This window comes from Saccostrea cucullata, unplaced genomic scaffold, assembly GCF_032062105.1.
Source record: "Saccostrea cucullata isolate Sc308-1 unplaced genomic scaffold, CSIRO_AGI_Scuc_v1 ctg3048, whole genome shotgun sequence".
In the NCBI taxonomy this organism is placed as follows: domain Eukaryota; kingdom Metazoa; phylum Mollusca; class Bivalvia; order Ostreida; family Ostreidae; genus Saccostrea; species Saccostrea cuccullata.
This window is the reverse complement of record NW_026918377.1, coordinates 67,712-90,677: the sequence shown is the minus strand read 5'-3', so window position 1 is coordinate 90,677 and position 22,966 is coordinate 67,712. Positions and strand designations below refer to the sequence as shown.

The window sequence follows — 22,966 nt, the reverse complement described above, 5'->3', positions numbered from 1 at the left end:
GGAATGGAAATATCCATTGTTAATTGACAATACGTCGTCGATATATCTAAATGTCGAGTTGAAGGCCATAGCAAGTGTTTTCTTCTTTTCACGTATAAGATTTTGTATAAATTCTGCTTCATATGAAAACAAAAAAGCGTCTGCAAATAACTGAGCGCAATTGGTACTCATGGGAATTCCAACAGATTGTTGGAAGACCTGGTCTCCAAAACCCACATAGAAATTGTAAATCAGAAACTCAAGCATCTTTTTGAAGTCGACTTCAGAGTACTTATGTTTGCAATCAGAATGTTTTAACAGAATTTTGCAAATGACCAATGACGAGGTAAGTAAATTTTCGAGTGCCATTTTATTGAAAAAGAAGCTGTCAATGATATGAAAAAGCCTTGACTTTAATTTTCGCGGGGAAAGGTTGTGTATAAAGTTTGATACATTTTGCGTGTTTTGGAGGAAGCTTGAAAGTATCTTTTTTTTAACTTCATTTTTTTTATTTCTTCAGCGACACCAAATTTATCAGCATTACTCGAGTGTGTTGGCTAATCGTAATTTATTCATGTATTTATATATAGAGAGAATTATCTTTTATAGAACATAAAGTATTTTTATTCCAGAGAGTTTCATTTTGCCTGATATCTCTTGCATAATCCTTCACAATAAAGTTTATCATACAATCGAAACGTTTGCCTTCAGAAATGAATTTGTATTCTGATGAACACGATTTTCTCCGTATCTACTTACAACACAGACAATTCCAAACTTGTGTCCGTGGAATTCGGCCACCTGTGTTTTCTCGGCCACATCCCAGACTCGCACAGCCGGCTGGTTACCACACTGCAAAAATAGTAGGTGATGAAATACTAACTATCTTCGAATATCATACACAATTTCATTCATTGTTGATTATAATCCAAAAGAATAAAAGATATAATTATATGTTTGTATGCTTTTCAAGAACACATAAGGATACCCTCTTATGTTACAGAAATGTATAGTATCTTTAATTCATTTTCAATGTGAAGTTGAAAATGATTACTAGTACTTGACAAATTATTGTCATATTATTAATTTCAACTTCAGACAAAAAATAATAAAAGAAAAAGTTAAATGTTATACCTCCCCAGTAACAAGGTGCTTGCCGTCATGAGAAAAAGCTACTGCTGTGATGGTTTTCCTGCAGGTGTTGAATATGTAGGACTGCTTGTTGCTTCGGGGATTAAATATGACCACCACACATCTGAAAATTATATCAAAATTTATATTATTGAAGTTATTTTTACCGAACCAAGAGAATCGACAGAATAAGAGATAATCACATGTATTCGACTATTTTTTGTAATCCAAAAAAGCAGAATTTATCAAGACGACTTTTATTGATTTCCAATATTTTCATTCTTACGTTGATTCGACATATCCCTTTGAACTCGAATTAAAAGACACCACAGAGTCTGAAACATTTGTTTCTTATTTAAATATTTTACTAGATAAAGACAATTCTGACATCTAACATCTAACAATAAAACTAAGTGATAAACGTGATAACTTCAACTTTTCTATCGTCAACACCTCTCATTCATGTAGCAATTCATGTAGCAATATATCTTTAACACCTGCAGATGGAGTTTAAGCCTTCCGGTTCTATTTATGAACAATACCGTATAAGTGGAAATTTTAGCGAGACGCAAATTTAGCGATTTGACCTTAAAAACTGGTAATTTATTTTTAGCGAGATGTTATTTTAGCGATTTTAAAATGCCACATTAAAGAAGCTATTACAAATACAATGAAATTTATTTTTAGCGATATTTAATTTTAGCGATCTCAGCATCCTCGCTAAAAATTCTACTTATACGGTATTTACAACTAGGCAAAACTGAATATAAACGTGATGACTTCAACTTTATTATCGTCAACACCTCTTAGTCATGTAGCAATATATATCTTTATCATTTGCAGATGGAGGTAAAGTTTCCATGTTGATTCGATACGCAAGAGCATGCTCTATTTATGAACAATTTCTACAACGAGGCAAGCTACATGTATTTACAAATGTATTACAGTATTACATGTATTACAGTTGATGATACACGGATATCAACAAGGTAATGCAACTCAAGTAAACAATCCAAATAGGGAACAATTGGGTAAGACTCTGTTTATGTTTTTTTTAGAGTTCAGTGGATGTATCCTATAAACTAAATGAATGAAAATTGAAATTAAACGTCTTCAATAAAAATTACTGTCGAATCTAAGACCTTAAAAGTGCTATCAAGGACATCACATAATGTTGCTTGAATACTTGTTTTTGTACGAGTGACCGATATCTTTATAGAACATTGTTATATTTTTACAAAAATCCTAACGTTTTATTGCTAAATTTTCATTTAAAGAGGCATGAACACAGTTTCAGCTAAAATTTCCAAATATATTTTTCCATTTTTACAAATAATTTACTAGGGTCTCACTTCTCATCTGAAATTGAGAATGAAGTGAGAAACTTATGGGGTTATAAATGTTTTTTTAGTTCTTTCCAGAGGTGTTGCACTTCTTGTAAATAACAACTTTGATTTCAAGGTCTTATCAGAAAAAGGTGATAAAGATAGAAATTTTCATATTATTAAAGCTTGTATTCAAGGTCATGAATTAGTAATATGTACTGTATATGGTCCAAATAATGACACTCCGAGTTTTTTTGAGAATATTGAATCATATTTAGAGGACATGAATTGTAGTAATATTGTATGGTGCGGGGATTTTAATTTAGTATTGAATCCAGAACTATTATTTTAATTATAAACATGTAAACAACCCAAAGGCTAGAAGTAAATTATTAGAAATTATGGAGTCAATGGATATATAGACAGACAACTACATGAAAAACACAGAAGGTATTCTCGGCGCAAGAAAAAGCCTTTTAAACAGAGTCGTCTTGATTTTTTTGTCATGTCAGAAACACTTTTACCTTGCCTTAATAAATGTAACATTGAAACTAGCTATAGATCAATCATTCAATGATTTCTTTGGTGTTAAAATTTCATGACTTTAAAAAAGGACGAGGCTTCTGGAAGTTTAATAATTCTCTTTTAAGGGACAAAGAGTACTTAGATAGCATTAAAGAGGTTATTAGTAATATTAAAAAGCAGTATGCTGTACCAGTTTATGAAAGAAAATGTATAGATTCTCTTCACGACAAAGACATATGTTTAACTATAAATGATCAATTGTTTCTTGAAACTCTCCTAATGAAAATCAGGGGCAAAAGTATTTCATACATACCTAAAAAAGAAAAATGAAAATGCAGAAAAAAAATTAAGAGAAGAAATAAATAAACTTGAAGAAAATATTACAGATGAAAATATTTCTGATTTGGAAAACAAAAAACAAGATGAAAATTTATTTACAAGTTATATGTGTAAGAAGTAGGGCACGATGGGTAGATTACAAAATATTTCTGTTGATGAACTATACAGTAAAATAATACCTATGCTAGATTATACAACAATCAAGCACAAATTTTAGAAGAAACAAAGAATTTTTAAAAAATTATATTCTGAATCTGTATTGAGTGAACCACTGAAAGAATTTGTAATCTAATAAGTGAGAATTCAAAATTATCTAATGCAGAAGCTGAAGAATTAGAAGGTTTCATTACTTTACAGGAGGCTTCTAGCACTTTAAATAAAATGAAAGCAGACAAATCACATGGTTTTTCGGCAGAATTTTTTAAAGTTTTTTGGAAATTTTTGTTGTTAGATCAATTAATTATGCATATGAGAATAATCTTATGTCTATCACACAGAGACATGGTATATAACACTTTTACCTAAGGGGGATAAGCCAAGACAATTTCTAAAAAACTGGCGGCCAATAACACTATAAAAATTGCATCAGGTTCTATTGCTAAAGAATAAAAAATAAATTGGACAAATTGATAAATAGTGATCAAACCGGATTTATTTCAAATAGGTACATAGGAGAAAATACACGTTTAATTTATGATATAATGCAGTACACAGAAGAAGAAAATATACCAGGCTTGTTGCTTTTGATTGACTTCGAAAATTTTGATACTATTTCATGGAATTTTATTCAGAGTTCCTTACAGTTTTTTAATTTAGGTCCCTCAATACAAAAATGGGTGAAATTGTTTTATACCAATATAAATTCCACAATTAATCAAAGTGGTAATTTTTCACAAAGATTTGATATACAGAGAGGGTGTACATCACCCTATAATCTTGTGTGCAGAAATTTTAAATAATGATAAGAAAAAATAAAAAAATCAAGGGAATTACAGTAAAAAATATGGAAAAGAAAATATCCCAATTAGCAGATGACACTTCAATCCTTTTAGATGGTAGCAAAGAATCATTAACAGAAGTGATGAAAACATTTTTTCAGAAATGTCTGGTTTGTACATCAATTGTTCGAGTTTGGATCCCAAAAGATTTATCTAATGAGTATAATCTTAAGAACCTTACTTGGAATTCATTATGATGTTGATTTGAATGAAATTGAAAGACATTATGAACCAAAATTATATTTTAGTCAGTGGAAAAAGATCACCTATTGTTTTATTGCTATTCCAAATCCACCAGAAAACCTTTTGAATTTATTTGTATGGAATGAACACAGAGTAAAGAAAGATGTCTTAGTGAAAAAATATGACAAAAATGATAAATATTAGAGCAATGTTTCAGCTTAAAATTTACAAAATATTTTACCTAACATATATATTAAAAACATCCATTTTTACAAAAGGTAATTTTTTTATAATCTAAAATTGTCATTGGTCTTGAATATTAATTTATTAATGATCATAGATGAAAATGGTTCCTGATAGTTTTGAAATTTTGTGGCATATATCCAAATTTAAGGCTCAATTTCTTAGATTTTGCAGGTATAATACATGCTGTAAAGGCATATGAAAGCAACAGACACTAATGATATAATTGCAAAATTACCTAACCCATTAATTTTGTCCAGCACTCATTTTCTTTCAATGTGTAAAAAAGCGAAACAGTTTTATGAATTAATCAATGTAAATGATATTGAACACTGGGAAAACAAGATTTATTTTTATTTAAAGGAATACAGAATTCTAAATAAAATACTAACAAACTCATATGTTTTTATAATTATTTTATGGGAGTGTGACAATGTACAAACCTTCCTCAACAGTTAATATTGTGAGCATACTTTTATTTTGGGAATAAAATATATGCTTAGGAAAAAAATTAGATGTCAGACTTGCGACTTCACATATTAAATTTTTTTATAAAAGTTATTTATTAAAAATGGTGACAGAGAGATTTTTGACACCGATTTGCAATTGTTTTTATCTTCATCTCTCCCTCTCCCTCCTTTATCTCTCTTTCTCCCATCTCTCTCTCTCTCTCTCTTTCTGAAAAACCAATCTGTACTATGATAAAATGTGTATTTTGATTTATAAAACAGATTGTGTAAAATAAATAAAGAATTAAAAAAAAAAATAATTTACTAGGGTCTGTCTAATGATCATCGAAAATTTGAACGCCAGTTGTCTAGATACAAGACAGATCATTTGTTATGTAAAGGATGCCAGTGTCATGTTTTTATTTACACAGGTTAATATACTAATGTATGTTCGTTCAAAAAATAATTTCAATAAAAGTTAATTTCAAATACGATTTGACAGTTACTATTGATTTGCTGATCTTCATTTAAGGAATAACTGTCTTATTTTTCGATTTCATGAAGTGATCAATCGATTGGCTTGCGTGATAATTCGCATAAACGCTGTTTGTCCCGCCCTGCACGTGGTTTTTTGGAACCGCGCCAATACATTGATGGGGAAATAAATTAAAAGTACATTTACAATTGGTAATTTAATCTTGGACAAAGACATTGGAAATGTAATGTAAATATTCTGTTATAAATATGATATTTTCTAAATGTAAACAAAAACAAGGCACGAGTTTTGTTTTATTATGAAGAACTTTAAGTTCTGTATCTTGTTTGTCTTAGGTAGGAATTGTAAACATTTTAAAATATTGGATTAAAAAAATCATTTGAAACTGTGTACAGGCCCCTTTAAGGTATGTCACTCGTCAGAAAAGTTCACGCGGAACCTCTTACTTCAAAACTATTTGTTATAATTCAGTTTGAATAACATATTTAAATTCAACAATGTATATTATTCAACATTCAATGAAAAAAAATGTTCAAATATCCACACAAAAGCAAGATTTATGAGGGACTATTTCTTGTCATGGAAGGATATATAGCAGAAAATCCTGTAAATCTGCACATTTATGAAATTCAATATCTTGGAACTTTAGCCTTACATACTTTTCTCAGAGAATATTTTTCGTTATGAAATGCTAGGAATATTTAATATAGGTCTCAATTAATATTTTTTAGAACAAATTTTATACCTTCCCTCAACAAACTTTGCCGAGAAATGAAGATATGTTTAAAAAAAAGTCAAGATAAAATTTGCACCGTTTTTCGCCTGAAAATCACACGTTTTGACTAATATTTCAAAATTAGCATCACTGACCCCAACTTTTTCTTTCATTATTTCAAACTACGGGACATTTGTGACTGATCAGCATTTAAGTCATAAAAGTTTGATATAAGAAAATAATTTAGTGCCGGTTTAGATTTTTAATACCCAAAATATGTTAATTTTTAATGCAAAAAGGTCACACAAGAATTTACGCGCATTAATTTTCACGGTTTTTTCAATGACAAATATTTATTCAAACTATTTCAGGTAAAATAAGATTATATTTATTTCCATGGTTACATCTGATAAAATATTATAAAGGTTAAAGTGATTATCCAAAGAATTAAAATTTAAGTGCAAAAAGGACAACTTAATTTGTACCCTAGCTCAGTAAAACGCACACTGACCCCCTATTTTCTCTACGACTTTGAGTCATACTATATGAGTACTTATCAAAAATATACAATATACTTCTAAAAAAATCCTTGATTTAAAAAATTTCACGAGTTACATACCTTAATTAAACATACAATCTTTATTTCTATTTTTTTACGTTCCATAAAGATAATTTTTTCGGCCTTTTTTAATAATGATTTGAACAAAAGACTCCTTTCTTTAAGAGCACATACCATTACAAAAACCATAAGTAGATGAAAAAAATCTCTGTTTTCTATTCATGCAAGATAAAACATTAAAACTCGATAAAAACATAGGTTTTTAAACCTTTTTCGGAATATACCTGTCTACTTTACTTGGTCTAATATCTGAACTTTTCTGATCTATTTTTACAAATTATATATTTATATCGTCTGCATGGATTGGCAGACTTTGCCAAATCAGCAATTCAATAAATGACATAGCAGGGGAATATATTGTCAACCATTTGCATTCAAGGATCGAGATCAATGACAATGACACAAAATAGCTCATGGTCTATAGATTCTAGTATATACAATTTAAAGTGTAGAATTAAACTGGGTCAATGCTCAGAAGATAAAACATATGTACACGTATGTGGAGTTTAAAGTCATTCGATCGTTCAGGCTTACTGAGAGACTAAATAGATGAACTTGAATTGTTCAAATTTAGACACTGTCTGGGGTACACAATTCTAATGAGATAAAACTGCAGCGTTGTATGCGACTAACTTCCTGTTCAAATATATATATCTATGTTCATTAAAAATTAAACAAAAAAGATATCAAATGTTTCAAAAGTTAATATTTGAATCGTTTTTTTTTAATTTATCTACGAGGTAGTTGGGACTATTTTTATGATCAGTATATTTCTATAAAAAAAAATGATATCAAGATGGTGAATGGATTGATTGACTGATTGTTGTTGAACCTCCCTGTCAAATTTCCTATGCGGCAAACATCACTGATTAACCTAATCTTTCAATATCTATTCCCACTTTTTCATATACGTGTTTTGAATATTTCTTCTATTGGTACACGCCATACATGATACGTATGTATGGAAAAGACTTTTTGTACAAATTCACTTTTTTAAGTTAGAAAAATGAATACACATGGTATAGTGTAAGACAAAACACGAATAAAAACACTTAAACGTGTGTGCAATCTGATACACACCCTGCAGGATAAGCGATGGTCCCAGTGTTGAGGTCACAGGTCAAGGTCGCATTGGTGCTGACCGTAAGACCGATCACACGCTCTAGGGTCACCTACAAAAATAAATACAATCGATCCTTGTTTCAAAGAATGTTTGAATGAATTCTGAATTTAACCTGCAAAAAATTATTCTGATCACTCATGCCGTGGAAAGTTAAAAGAAACTCACAAAACTTCAAAATTACGAAGTTGCAACCTAAGCATTAGTAATAAACCATAACAATCTTAAACTTAAGTAACCAAAACAATAGAAATAATCTTGATGCGGTCGATATTATAATACTTATATTTCCTTCAAATGATTGATTTTTCAATAAAAATGGAACTCGTAAATTTACTTCTCTGGTCATTTATGGTCATTTACAAAATTATTTTGTCTTAAACTCAACTTCAACCCCTTCAACTCGACATTTAAATATATCGACGGCGTATTGTCAAATAACAATGGTGATTTCGTTTCCTAAGTCGATACCATATATCCTGGTGAGTTTGAGATAAAAGATACCACAAAGTCTAACACATCTGTTTCATACTAGGATATTTTACTTGAAAATCTAACAACCAAAATTCAACACTTGTAAAACACCACCCTCCCATAACCTTTATTATACCTCCTCCCTTTTGGTCGGCTTCTGAAAATGAAAGTAGAGATAACTTTCCTTTCTGAATGTTTTATTTGACTTTTGTTATCAAAATGACGATTCACGTACTAATCAACCGTACTGCGTTAGCAGTCAGCACACATTAATTATAAATGAATGATAGAAACATTATCACTTATTATTTTTCACTTTTTAAAATGTTTTTCTTGTAAAGAATCCTATCTGTGCACAAAGACAATTGCAAAGAATAAGATTTTTTTTCAACATAAAGAATGTACTTGTATAACGACAATAAATTACATTAAGAATAATCTTTCAAAATACCCTACTTGTTTAACTGAGAATTGAATTTAAAGTGTGCAGTGTGTATCGATATTAATGTCTAGTCCTGGGGGTATTTGAAAATAACGTAGAACTTACTTTGCCACTGTGCAAAAAAGCTCCAGCGCCAGGCATAACTAATGTCTCTAATTTTTCTACATCGACCAATCAAAATCCCTGCTGCTGGGTAGTTGTCCAATATATGCAATTATTTATCCTGAGAGAATTTCTGTGGAGCAAGACACTACCTTTACATATCTGGGTTATCATAAAGTTTACAAAGGTATATAAACATAAGAAAACATGCCAAACATACAGTTCCCAAAAGTTAAAATCCTTGTTATTATTTGTCTTGTCACGGAAGCCCTCGGATATCACGTGTTGTATAAAACATAGGTAATACAACACAATTGGATGTAATGAAGGTTATTAAATGCCTATATCTTAAATATTTTGAGGACATCATTGGTGTGACATAAGATAAACGTTTACACACCATCTATTTTAGTATCAGTCAGACATTTTAATATCAAAATGTTTTAAATCTACCAGATGTATAAGTCACATAAAAATAGGGTCCCAAGTTAATTAGGCTAAATTGGCCCCAGTATGTCTCTAACCCTAAGAAATGTTTAGTCACTAATATTAATTTTGATTGCATAAAGTGTGTTTCTAATTAATATACTAGTATTTTTCTCTCAACTCCAGTATACCATTTAAGGTTTTGCCAAAGGTCAATATGTCCTAACATTTATTTTGAAAACAAAAAAACTGTGTGCTTTATATTTAGTTAAAACTGTTACAAATTTTACATATATCATTGATTAACAGATATAGAAATTATCACTTGATGACAAATACTTAAACAAATATTTAACCAGAAAAATTCTTTTTTAAAAAGATATAGTTTTTAAAAAATAAACGTAATTAATTTCATACTTTCATTTAAAGCCTTGATTGCAATATCGATGAAGGGTAAGATGGACATCTATAGACTCTGGAAAGTTAAATTCCTTTCCGCACTTATTATTGATTGTAAGATTTGAAACCGAAAGGACATTGCAAATGGCGAATTTTATAGGAGGTCTAATCTTTATTTATGTCATACTTTCAATAACAGCCTTTCAGAGACAATTCACGTCCAACTTATTCTTCAATGCTAAATATATTTTTGCAATGATGGTTTTCACTAAATGTACGATTTTTAGCAGGTCCATTTTTTAAAATGTATATTTTTAGAAATATTTTTTTCCCCAATTTTTTTTTTAATATTTGCTTTCAAATGACACTTTTTATCTGTTAATCAATGAAATATTTATAAACCTTATTGTGGCCCTACCCTACCTGAGTTTCATCTTTCCTGGCCCAGTGTTTCTTGAGAAGAAGATTGTTTTTAAGATGCCATTAATATTTCACTAATTAAAAATTATCTCCCCTTGGAAGACGGGGTGGCCCTTCGAATCCCCTTCACGCAAGGATAATTTGTGGCGAATTTTGTTGAAATTGGCGCAGTGGTTCTTGAAAAGATGAAAATGTGAAAAGTTAACTACGACGACAACGACAGACAACGGACCAATTTTGAACAGAAAAGCTCACTTCGGCTCAGGTGAGCTAAAAAGTGAACATATATTTTTTTTAATCGAAGAACAGTGGAAGAAATCATTAGTGATTTTTGATTTGAAGTAAAGATAAACACCACAACTTTCAATTTTCATGCAAGTTTAACACTCATGGCGGAAACCTTTCTGTTAAGAACATTTTCCGCTTGATATAACCCTAATTATTATAGCATCTTTAACTAGATTTCATGAATTCTTTTTTTTTTCTTGTTTTGTATTTATATTTTCGCAAATCAATTGTCCATGCTTTGAGAAGGAGTCGTCGGATATTTGTAGGTCCTGCTTTTTTCTGCTTTTTACAGAATTTTGTGAGACGTTTTTTCTTTTGTTGGAATCTGCCACATCCTGTTGTGTGTATGTGTTGTCAGAATTCTGTGAGTCAGTTTTCCGTTCTTTGTATGTTTCATTGTCAGAGCCCTTGGTACCAGGTCCCTGAACTTCTTTGAGAGTCCTTGGGCTGTAGGTAGCTATCGCCTGTGCTCCGTTTCTTGCGTCTATAGATGAAAAGAAACAATTTTATTGCAGTATTAATAATGTAACTATGCAGTGGTATCAGATACTAAGGCTGAAAAACTGCTATGGAATATTCTAGTAGGCTCTGGGGGGAACAATATAATTAGCTCTGAAACCGTGATTTGAACGGTAATTGAAACTGAAATATACAAACGTTGACTTTTCCCCACCTATTGTTAAGCCTTTGATTTAAACCAGTCTGACTACAGATTACCTCATCTACTTCATCACGGTGCACGTGACCGGTCTACAGGGGATGTGTACTCCTCCTTGACACCTGATCCCACCTCTATTGCTTGCCCTGCTCAGGATTGGTATTCTTTACTGGGCGTAGAAGATTTATAACTATATCGGTTATTTTATAACCGGTTATTTTCACGTTTACATATGTTGGAAAAGCATATTTCCATGCGCAAATAACTCGTGGCAGAGAGGATCCTTTAGAAATAATGGTCTCCTCCCTAAAATGATTTCTTACTGACAATGAAGTGGGATAACCGTGCTATAACGAATTTAATGTTTTCTAACTGACGATGAAGTGGGATAACCGTGCTATAACGAATTTAATGTTTTCTTACTGACGATGAAGTGGGATAACCATGCTATAACGAATTTAATGTTTTCTTACTGACATTGAAGTGGGATAACCGTGCTATAACGAATTTAATGTTTTTTCCCTGTTGTAGAAGCAGATATAGGAAATTATTTTATCAAAGATGTAAATATAATTTTCAAACATAATATTATTCAACCATTTGTCTACAGAAAAATTCAGCATTAAAAATTAGAACTGAATGTAGACACTGGAAAATTTTCAATCAATTCACCTCCCTGTATATACTGTATAGCAGGTTAAAATCGCGGTCGGAAAAGATCGCGATTTGTTCAATTTTCAGCAAATCGCGGACATTTGAATTCGCGGAAAAGGAATAATCATAAATTTCTTGAACAATATTTGCAAGCATTTTTCCTTAGGTATATATTGTGTGAACTGCCATTTCCCGTCTCTATAGTATATTACAAAAGTCTGTAATCTATATCGCGCATATCAAACAGAAAAGTAAAGTCTATATATTGTGTCAAATTTGATCCCGATTGAATAATAATGAAATCCCGATTGAATAATAACGAAACACAGGGCTGATCCCGATTTGAAGTCATAATATGCTACACATTTAATTTTGTTATTTCAGAGTCCAAATTAGTAAAAACTTATACCGTAGTAATTTTTTTTTAACTTTTAATCATATACATGTAATTGAAATTAATTAATTGTCGTTACCCTGTTTACTACGTAAATGCCTTTAATTGATTAAAGGTAATGACTGAGCGATGCGCACGGGTGAAATTAAACAAGCATGTTTTATTAAATAATTACATCGCACGTCTACTAGATGGCAAAATTAATCTTTAGCTATCGAAATGAATTAAACAATTAATAAGCTTTAAAAACAGCAACAACTACGTGTTTGTATTTGATCTAGGCACTCGCATAATTATGAAGACAGTCTACAACTGATCACAGAAAATAATAACATTTCAATTTATACTTATAAAACTTTTTGAGAATTATTCACTGTATGCTGAATTCGCGGAATTTCTTTTTCCGCGAATATAGCGAATATTAACTCCACGAGTTAATTTCCTGCTGTACAGTATCGGGTAAATCTTAACTTAAAATTTGCAATTCTTAGATTTTTAAATCGTTCTCCATGGTTCAATTGGAGCTGGTAAAAAAGGATTCCTCATTCCTCAATGGCCCTGAGTGCCGAGTATTGGACAAAATTTGCAATTCTTTACTGGCAATTTGTGGCGTCTCCATATGAGTGAAAAATTATCAAAAGGGGCGATAAGCGTCAAAATAATGATTTGTACACATCGTAGTCATGACGCTTGACGATTTTAACCTTTTTTAGCTTATATTTTTTATTGACTTATATTGTATTTGTTCTGTCTGTCTGTGTGTTTGTTTGTTTGAAAACTTTAACCTTCGCCATAACGTTTGAACCATAAAAGATAGAGACTTCATACTTGGTGTGCGTACTCCACTAATGAAGCTCTTTCAAATGACACCAAGGACAATGACCTTGTGACCTTGACTGTGACCTATATGCTAAAATAGCCTTTTCTGCAAACTTTAACTTTAACTTCATCATAACTTTTGATCAATGAAAGATATAAACTTCATATTTGGTATGCATACTCCACTAATCAAGTTCTTTCAAATGACAGCAAGGTAAATGACCTGGTGACCTTGACTGACCTATAGGCTAAAAATAGCTTTTTCGTAACTTTGCCAAAAATTTTGAACCATAGGAGATAGAGACTTCATATTTTGTGTGCATACTTCAGTAATCAAGTTCTTTCAAACAACACTTGTGACATGTGACCTTGACTGTCACATATATGCTAAAAATAGCTTTTTCGAATTATGTTGCCCTCGGGCGCATAGTGTTTCACAAACACATCAATAAAAGTATCCCCTTTACTTAAGGGTTATTATTATAGTATAGGGGATATTTTTACATGTAGTTATGAAAAGAAAGTTTAAATACGTCAAGTGCCTGTGATCGTAGTCTAACGTTCTGGCAACCAGGAACCATTCTGAGTTCCATTATACAACTAAGAAAACATGCAATAGTGAAGCTTGAATTTCATTACATACATTTAATGAAATATATTTAGATATTAATTATTAACATCTACGGTCACAAAGCAAAATTCTTGCCTTGTATGTCTATCTACACTTGATTTAAATAAGTAAATATATACCTACAAAAAGTTTTGCAAGCACCGAAATTTTTTGTCTATGATATAGCTGTGAGATGTACAACTTATCTGGATATTAAAAAAATGTGACCGGGGGGTGTGTGTTTTTTCCTACCACTTATTTTTCAAATACAGCATTTAATGTGTTGAAATGTTCATTGAAAGATTGTCCCCTGCTTTGTTTCAGCACAGCCAAATAATGTCCAAAAAAATTATTTAAGTTAAAATTTAACCCCCTCTTGTAAAAGAGAGTTAGAAGAATTTTATAGAGTTTGGACAATATTCCTTTATTATTTTGCTTTTCAACTTTTAAAGCTAATTTGTCGTTGTCTTTAACACCCCTCCATTAATTTTGAAAAAAAAAAATTCGAAACCATCAGTTCGTTTTTCAGTGAATCAACTTTATAAATATCTCGTACTACTAGTTCAGTTTAATTTCCATTCTCTAATGGCGGCCTTATGTCTAATGACTTTCTAATGACTGTCTAATGACTGTCTTACTTGAGTATAATAAATCATTATACATTGCAATGAAAAGTTGGGAGGAGAGGGTGTCCCTTTTTCAATGATCATTTTCAATAGAAAAGGTATGTTTCAAAAAGAGTGGAAAAGGGCTCCCTATGTTGCCTATCGCATGGTTACAAACATGAATTGATTTTGAATAAGATTTTCAATGCATTTTGCATGATTTTGTTCATAGATCATTGGCGTCGGAAGCAAATCGAAAATGGGGGGCTAAGTGTAAAATAAATTTTACCTTAAAAAAAACCTTCAAACTTCAGTAGCAATTTTTTTTCTGAACACCACCGCTTTCCCCATTTTTAACCTATACTGCAACGTGTCTGTGGAAAGTGTGGGGGGGGGGGGCTAAACCTACGCAGCAATATTTAATGTATATACTAAGTATATATTTGGAAAAAAATAAAGCCCCCCCCCCCCCGGTTCCGACGCCTATGAAGATTATGGTCATCTTTGTAATTGTGTAACAGTCATCATCTTCTCATTGGAATGTGTTTTGTTACGGTCATCGTACTGCAAAATTTCAAAGGCGTTTTTCTTTCATTTTCGGTTACTAGGGTAAACAAAAACTATGCTGGCGTGGAGATCACATCGATTTTCGCTTCATCAATACCTTAAATTACTCATTTTTTACTGAATAATGTTTGTAATCGCCATATAAAATCAATTGATTGACCCGGCCGACATGTTTTGATGACCGTTATATAGATCACAGTCATCACCTTTCCTAGCTGCAGTTCTGTAGAGTTATAGTTTTATATATTTGTCTTTGACCATAACGCTCATTTAGTAATTTTTAGTGAAAGGTAGTTAATTGACCAATACTGGAAAGTGGAGAAATTCTCCCCAAAAGTGCGCAAAAAAACTTGCGCCGTAAATTGCACCTTTTTTGCATTACGGGATCTGTAGCGTTATGGTCAAAGACAAATATATAAAACCATAACGCGACAGATCTGCAGCTACAGCTTTCCTACAGTGATTGGGGGGAGCAAAGGGACGTTTTTGTCAAATTCAGACATCTACAATTTTAATTTGACCAGTAAAAATAATGTTGTAGATGTATTCACAGTTTATATTGAGATATGAAGACCAATTAGCAAAACTGAGATCTCTTAACTTAAATCCTTTTATTCCACTCAGAAAATAAAGAAACTTCCTTTCTGAATACAACATTCGATCAAGACGCTGAATTTCCTTCTAAAAAATGACATTTTAATTATCTATTCGTTTCCTGCACTTATTATGGCTTCCTGTTGCTTTTAATGAAATTTTCTTATACAGCCTTAGTACTTTTAACACTTGAACTTTGACTTTAAAAAGTGCTGAGTAAATACAACCGTAGTTTTGTCCTCAGATATGTAGAGCAAAACTGTAAACATATTCGGATAGGTATAAAAGTGCGGATTTGCAAAAATTCTTTTTTGGCATTTGCAACAATATGTACAATTTATTATCAACTCCCGGCCCTTTCACATTTTTATTCCTGAGAAAATTATGTGTAGGCTATACAGCCTTTTTGCATATATGGAATATATTATGCCACTTTCAGGACAACAGCAATTAGTTATTTGGGGTTTTTTTGTTGTTGTTGTTGGTTTAATTGGTTTTTTTTAATTCAATTTTTTTTGGTTGGTGAAGGGATGTTTTGTAAATATATTTCCCCCTTTTGACTTTTCTGACTTACATTCAATTGATCTTACCCTTAAACATAATGTGCATCATAAATCATAAAATCCGGATGCACGCTAATTGTTCAAAATATTTACATTATAAAAAAATCAACTTTTCACTTTGCATAGATTATGTTTAAACACAAAATGAATATTTATTCCAAGACTGCAGTTGGTGTTTTAACAAAAAAGTTATTTTATTGTACAAAGTATTAAAAAGTATTGTAATAAGACTATATTTCATTATTTCAAAAAAAGAAGTGGTGAAAAAATCAATTGACTAAAAAATCAATACACTAAGAAATCCTTGTTTACTATGATAAAAAATATCTAGAGGTGTAACAACACGGCAATATATCGATCGTATTGATAGCAAGGTCTCACGATACGCATATTGTGTTGAAATGTATGTATCGTGATATGTTCTTTGTGTTATTTGAAAATTCTATCTGAAAAACTGAAATATTTTTATGTTACAAAATGATTGAAAACAAGGTAGCAATGAAAAACTACAATGCTTAGACTATATTTTCACCTATATATAACTTCGATTAAGGGTGTCAATTTATCTTTTTTATATGTTCTATAACTGTAGAGGTTAACAAGCAAAAATATGTAAAGATATCAGCTAATTTAATTGTTGACAGATGTAACATGATACATGTTGTATTGCATGACCATATTGTGATATGTATTGTATCGTTAGGTAGCTTGTAATACTCAGGCCTAGAAATATCATCTTGTAAATTTTCTCAGCAAACATATGTGTAATCAAAGCAAGATTCTAAATTTTCTTCCGCTGGGCCAATACTGTGAGGAAGCTTGAGGCAAGATTTTGGTAAAATAAAGACACAACATTAAGTTGATATATAATTCTGAAATTTACTATTGAATGCTTATTTGTTAGATGCATGTTCTTTGGGCTTCGGATCAAGTTATGTTATAATGATAATTTTATTATAAACCCCCTCATAACTAGCTAAATATAGCAAAGTAAAACTTTAAGAGATCAATTGTACGTATTACTTCAGCGGTTTCATAGAGTGGTGATATGGATTCAGAAGACCACAGTGTGGTGATCTGGAAAGTCGGATCACTACGTCACATGATAGTGTAAAATGAACAGTAAAATTATGTATATAATAAATAAATATCAAAAATGGACTTTGATATATTTTGTGCTTATAACATGTATAATTACTGAACTTTTTATCTCTTTACAATCTTATATCATTCAATTTAAAATCATGAAAATGGGAATAACATCTTCTTTCAAACTCAAAGAGTTCTACAGCTTGCTCCTTGTATAAACCAATTTTAGTTTCAATTTTTTTTTCTTTAAGTGTTGCAAGTTTTGTGCTTGAGTAAAACTTAAATTCTTCCTGAACGCTGACATTATTAAAATATAACCTAGATATTAAAGCACTTGTAGTATAAATTGTAAAGCACTTGACAAACTTAAACTGGCTACTGTCATCCGACCTGAGTAAAGAGAAAGAGGACTTGTACTGGGCTGACACCATTATTGTCCCCTGAAAATCAGGTAGGTTTATTCCTTAAGAATATATATTTCTAATTTTTAAAATGACCTTAAATCAGTTTTTTGAAATATATTTTTTCATCATTGGAATGAGATTTCACTATATTTTTGTAAAGATTTCCTTATCAAGAATTTCTTTCTCTGGCTTTTCCTTTGTACATTAAACTTAATATATATACTGGTAAATTGAGCATAACTGTGCCTAAGTTAGCGATCTTAACTTTTTGAATAATTTTACGATTTTCACAGCCATCTTTTGGCCTTCAAAATTAGGACAATTTACTAGTCATAGCTCATCACGAGAAAATCCTAAGAAAAACTGTTTCGACACACTCTGATTCAGTTTTTAAACTCTTTTGATTGATCTATTGAAAAACTGAACGATTTAATTGATCATAGCAAACAGTCTCAAATACATCAAATCATGATATTCAGTTTTTAATTTTTCTGAAACACATTTCTGTTATATTTTTTTGTTTCATATCATATTTTATTTGTCAATAATTATTCACAAGGATTTGTGTATATTCAAGAGACAAAACTTCTAATCATGGACCCCCGTACCAGTGCCCAGGACGTATTGCGATGTGACCTGTGTGAGACCGCTGTGGTATAGATGCACTGTGACACATGTCTTGTCAACCTGTGTAAGGCCTGTGTGGGAGAGCACATCTCAACAAATGAATCCAAGGATCACAAAGTCGTCAAATACCAGGTCAAGAAATCCACTCCCCTCTACCCTGGATGTAAAACTCACATCAAAGAACGAAGTGAAATGTACTGTAAACAATGTGACATTCCTGTTTGCAACACTTGCATTGCATCTGATCAACATCTTGGTCATAAATTCATAACTATTTTGCAAATTCTGGATGAACAAAAGAACAAAATATCCAACGAAAATACCAAATTGAAAGAGACAATTTACCCTATATTCCAGGAAATTGCCTCCGATGAACAAAACAGAATGAGTCAGTTAGAAAAGGAATATGGAGATCTCTCAACAGCCATAACAAAACATGGAGAGGACTGGCACAGAGAAATTGACAAACTTGTCCAGAAACTTAAAGCTGAAGTTGATGAGATGAAAATCACACAGTTACAAACTCTACAGAAACATCTGGATGAAATAAACAAAACAATGTCTGACATCAAGGATGAAATTGATGCAGTTAATTCCACTATAAACTCTAATGACTTGTCAAAACTCTTCGGCGTTAAATTCAATGTAGATAGATACAAAAAGCTTCCACAAAAAATTGTGTCATCTATACCTAAATTCATGCCAGGAAAAATTCAAGAAAAAGAATTTCATGACATGTTTGGAGATTTAACGCTAAGTTCCCTCACTTCAGATGAACATTATTACAGTATGAAGTTTTCACCCCCAGAACCAGAGACTGTCACCACCATAGACACTGGGTATGAAGACCTTTACAATGTTGCCTGTCTGAGTGATGAAGAAATCTGGACAAGTGGAGGTGACAGCACCATGAAACTCTACAGTATCAATCAGGGATCACTACTCAAGTCAATCAGAACCAAGTCAAGGGAATGGCCAACTGACATAACAGTGACAAAAAGTGGAGACCTAGTTTATACTGATTCCAATGATGGAACCGTGAACATTGTGAAGAATAAGAAGATAAAGGAGGTGATCAGACTACAGAACTGGAGACCTAAAGGTGTCTGTAGTACCTCCTCTGGTGACCTGCTGGTTATCATGGACAGTTATGATGACGAACAAACAAAAGTTGTCCGTTACTCTGGCTTCACAGAGAAACAAACCATTCAATTTGATGATCAAGGTAACCCTCTCTATTCATTTGGTTTTTATGACAGATATATAACTGAGAACAGGAACCTGGATATCTGTAAGTCTGATGAGGGAGCTAGAGCAGTAGTGGTGGTCAATCAGGCCGGGAAACTGAGATTCAGGTACACTGGACATACCCCTGCTCCAAAGAACAAACTATTCTATCCTCGAGGAATCACCACAGACAGTCAGAGCCACATTCTTACCGCTGATGATTACAATGAATGTGTCCACATCATAGACCAGGATGGACAGTTCCTCCGTTACATAGACTGTGGACTGAGTGAACCCTGGGGACTGTGTACAGATACAAATGACAATCTGCTCGTTGCTCAAGTTGAGATAAAACAAGTGAAGAAAGTCAAATATCTACACTGATGCTATTGTACTGCATAGCATGATATAATGTAGCATTTTAACTACGTTCGATGCTAATATTTAAAGTCATAAACTTTTTTTGCCAATATATAGTTTTAGTTTCTATATACATGGGTTAATTAAAATCAAATTAAAAAATAGGGGTCGATACACTTCTTTTGGCGCTACAGTACATTTGATATGACCTTTTTGCACTGAAATTTGTGTCTTAATTAAAAATTAAATTTTTGACGTTTTCCCTCCAATATTTTTATCCAATTAAAGCATGAAACAAAATGAACTCAAAGTTTGTTTAAAATAAAACACTTAAAAATTGTGACTAAGAAATGTTTCAAATTGCTTCGAATAATCCATTATTTGACCTCTTTGCACTAATATAAATTAATTTTCGAGCATTGAAAATTTAATAAGCAAGAAAATTATTTTAAAGTCTTAACCTTTTTCTGATTTTAAGCAAATAGATCAAATTTATCTTGAATATATAGAAAAAGACATCAAAAGTGGAGGTATATAATGTAAATTTTTAGATATTACTAACAAAGTGTCAATTTTACGTTTAAAATTGGTTCAATTTTTTCCCGGGTTTTCAGAATATATTTACTAGATTTGTCAGATTTGGTAGAATTCATTAGAAATAATTTAAATGACATTTCAGAACCAGCATAAAACATTTCACTGCAAAAACAGCTTTGTGTGCAACCAGGATTGAGAAATAGGAATCCAAAATTAACAGTACTGTGATATAGTTCAAAATAGAAAAACTGATCATTTTCGTCTAAAAAACTTTCCGCCACAAAATAAAGTCCCGAGCTAAATTCTACTTGAATGGAATTTAATCGCGGTATTTTCATTGAATATAGTTAAATTTGCACTGTAGAATTTAAATTTAATGTTAGAACTTTAAAATGATGCATAATTTTATAAATAAAGGACCTGACCAAAATACGCTCAAAATCTTAAGATCGAACGTCCTTAAGGATACTTCAGACAAGTCAGTGCATTTACTAAAGATTGGGTTTACATATACACGTAGTCATATTCCTTGTTTTGTCAAAGATGAATTTCAAATGATGAATGTTTCAGCATGTGTTTAATATCAATGTAACATGTTTGATATTAATATAAGATATTTTTTCATAAACTGTATCTTAAAGTTATCTTCTCTGATTAGGCATCACTCAATTCTGCCGATATATAGTTTTAGGGAAGTCCAGGAATGCTACAAATATGTGTGTGCTAAATCATTTGAGGTAACCTTTCCACAAAACCTCTCCTGAAGATTGAAACCAACCCTAGAAGAAGAAATAACAATGCTTCAACACTGTTTAATGAACATAATAAAATCATCAACAATATTGTTTTTACTTATATTCCATGTAATGATATAGATCCGAGCATCTCTGGATTATTATCCATTTGTTGACACTGACAATCAAGTCATGCTTTTCTGCCCATAGAAAAACGATTTTATAGCCAAAGAAAAAGAATTATATACAAGTGTATTCTACCTTGATTAATTAATTATGTAGGTATTCTACACCAAAATTTTATTTACTTGATCTTTAAAACATATATTGTGATACATAAATCTGAGTCTCTCTGCAAAAAAGCTATCATGGTTATGCATATCACTCAAGGAGTACCTGGTAAGCTGTGATTCACTCTGCTTACCTCATATTAACCTAGAATTAACCTAGAAATATGTCAATAGGACATGAATGCCCCACCGGGGGTATATTAGTAAAGCATTATTAGTAATGAAAATTTGTATGTGTATAAAAATTGATCAGAATATCTGGAATGGTAATGCCGTTGAATTGCTTACATTAGTATGTATCAACATTATTATGAAGTTTGACACTAATTTCATAAAAGTGAGGTCAAGCTCAAATGAAATGCCAAAGACAAAAACTGTTGATTCAGTTAAAAAGCTCTCATTAGTAAGTATCAGCATATGAAGATGAAAAAATATTGAAAATGGTTTCTTTGAAATTTATTTAAACACAAATGGATAATATCGAGGTCAACGTCAAATGAAAGGTAAAGGTAAAAAATGATGATATACTTGAAATGCTAACCTCAATATCTATCAGCTTATCACGTTTGACACTAATTTAGAAAAAGTAAGGTCAAGGTCCAAGGAAAGGTCAAGGTAAAAAAATGCTGATGCAGTTGCATATCTCTCATCAATATGTATCAACATATGAAGTGTGATGAAAATATATAGAAATGACGTCTTTAATTAAAACTGACTTAAACACAATTTGATAAAAGTGACGTCAAGGTCAAATAAAATTTCAAGGTCAAAATTGTTGATGCAGTTGAATTGCTTAAATCAGTATATATCAGCATATTTCGTTTGACACTGATTTAGGGAAAATGAGGTCAAGGTCAAAGGCAATGTCAAGGTCAAAAATGTTGACGCAGTTGCATATCTCTCATCAATATGTATCAAGGTATGAAGTATGATAAAATATCTAGAAATGATGTCTGTAATTAAAACTGACTGAAACACAATTTGAGAAATGTGAGGTCAAGGTCAAATAAAAGGTCAAGGTAAAAATTGATGATGATGCCTGTACTAGCCCAACCATTTCTACTTTAGTTCTTCCTTATAGTAATCAGCACAAATTAATGATAGCAGCATTTATAACCACATCTTTTTAACTTTTTCAAATGTTTCAAGCTGTTAATTGAAATTAATCTTATATACAAATGTATATCTATTCACAAAGACAATTCCAAAGAATAAGATTTTTTTAACATAAAGAAGGTACATAAATTACATTTGCAATAAACTTTAAAAATCCTCTACTTGCTCAACTCAGGGTTGAAATTAAATATTCAGTGTGGATCGATATCTTTAATGTCTAGTCCTGCGTTTTTGAAAAGTGGGTAGAACTTTACCACTGTGCAAGAAAGCACCAGCGCCAGGCATAACTAATGTCCTTAATATATCTACATCAACCAATCAAAATCCCTGCTCCTGGGTCGTTGTCCAGTTCAGTTATTTATCCTGTGAGGATTTCTGTGGACCTAGACAGCATTTTTACATAACTGGGTTATCATCGAGTTTACACAATTCTTTCTTGGAAAAA

The 22,966-nt window shown here is 31.5% G+C and overlaps 2 protein-coding genes across 3 annotated transcripts in view; one reads left to right on the top strand and one right to left on the bottom strand.

Annotated features, from left to right (window-relative positions):
• Positions 1-22,862, bottom strand: part of LOC134264132 (mitogen-activated protein kinase-binding protein 1-like) — a 40,726-nt gene extending 17,864 nt beyond the window's left edge. Inside the window, exons 1-5 of one of the 2 annotated variants that reach the window (XM_062746437.1) lie at positions 9,361-9,512; positions 9,144-9,273; positions 8,083-8,174; positions 1,114-1,234; positions 739-831 (exon numbers count right to left, since the gene is read on the bottom strand). In XM_062746437.1, the coding sequence (XP_062602421.1) occupies positions 739-831; positions 1,114-1,234; positions 8,083-8,174; positions 9,144-9,179 (342 nt within the window). In that variant the 5' untranslated portion in view covers positions 9,180-9,273; positions 9,361-9,512. Of the gene's footprint in view, positions 1-738; positions 832-1,113; positions 1,235-8,082; positions 8,175-9,143; positions 9,274-9,360; positions 9,513-22,770 lie in introns of those variants that run through there. The other variant, XM_062746431.1, reaches the window with a different exon arrangement.
• LOC134264123 (tripartite motif-containing protein 55-like) lies at positions 17,553-21,223 on the top strand. Its single transcript, XM_062746421.1, has 2 exons — positions 17,553-17,677; positions 18,208-21,223. Exon 2 carries the CDS (start codon positions 18,291-18,293, stop codon positions 19,866-19,868), a length of 1,578 nt encoding a protein of 525 aa, XP_062602405.1. The 5' UTR covers positions 17,553-17,677; positions 18,208-18,290; the 3' UTR covers positions 19,869-21,223.
• Positions 22,863-22,966: the final 104 nt, after the last annotated feature.

Coding starts and splice junctions, on each gene's coding strand:
- LOC134264123 (XM_062746421.1), top strand. CDS start 18,291: ATGCACTGTGACACATGTCTTGTCAACCTGTGTAAGGCCTGTGTGGGA.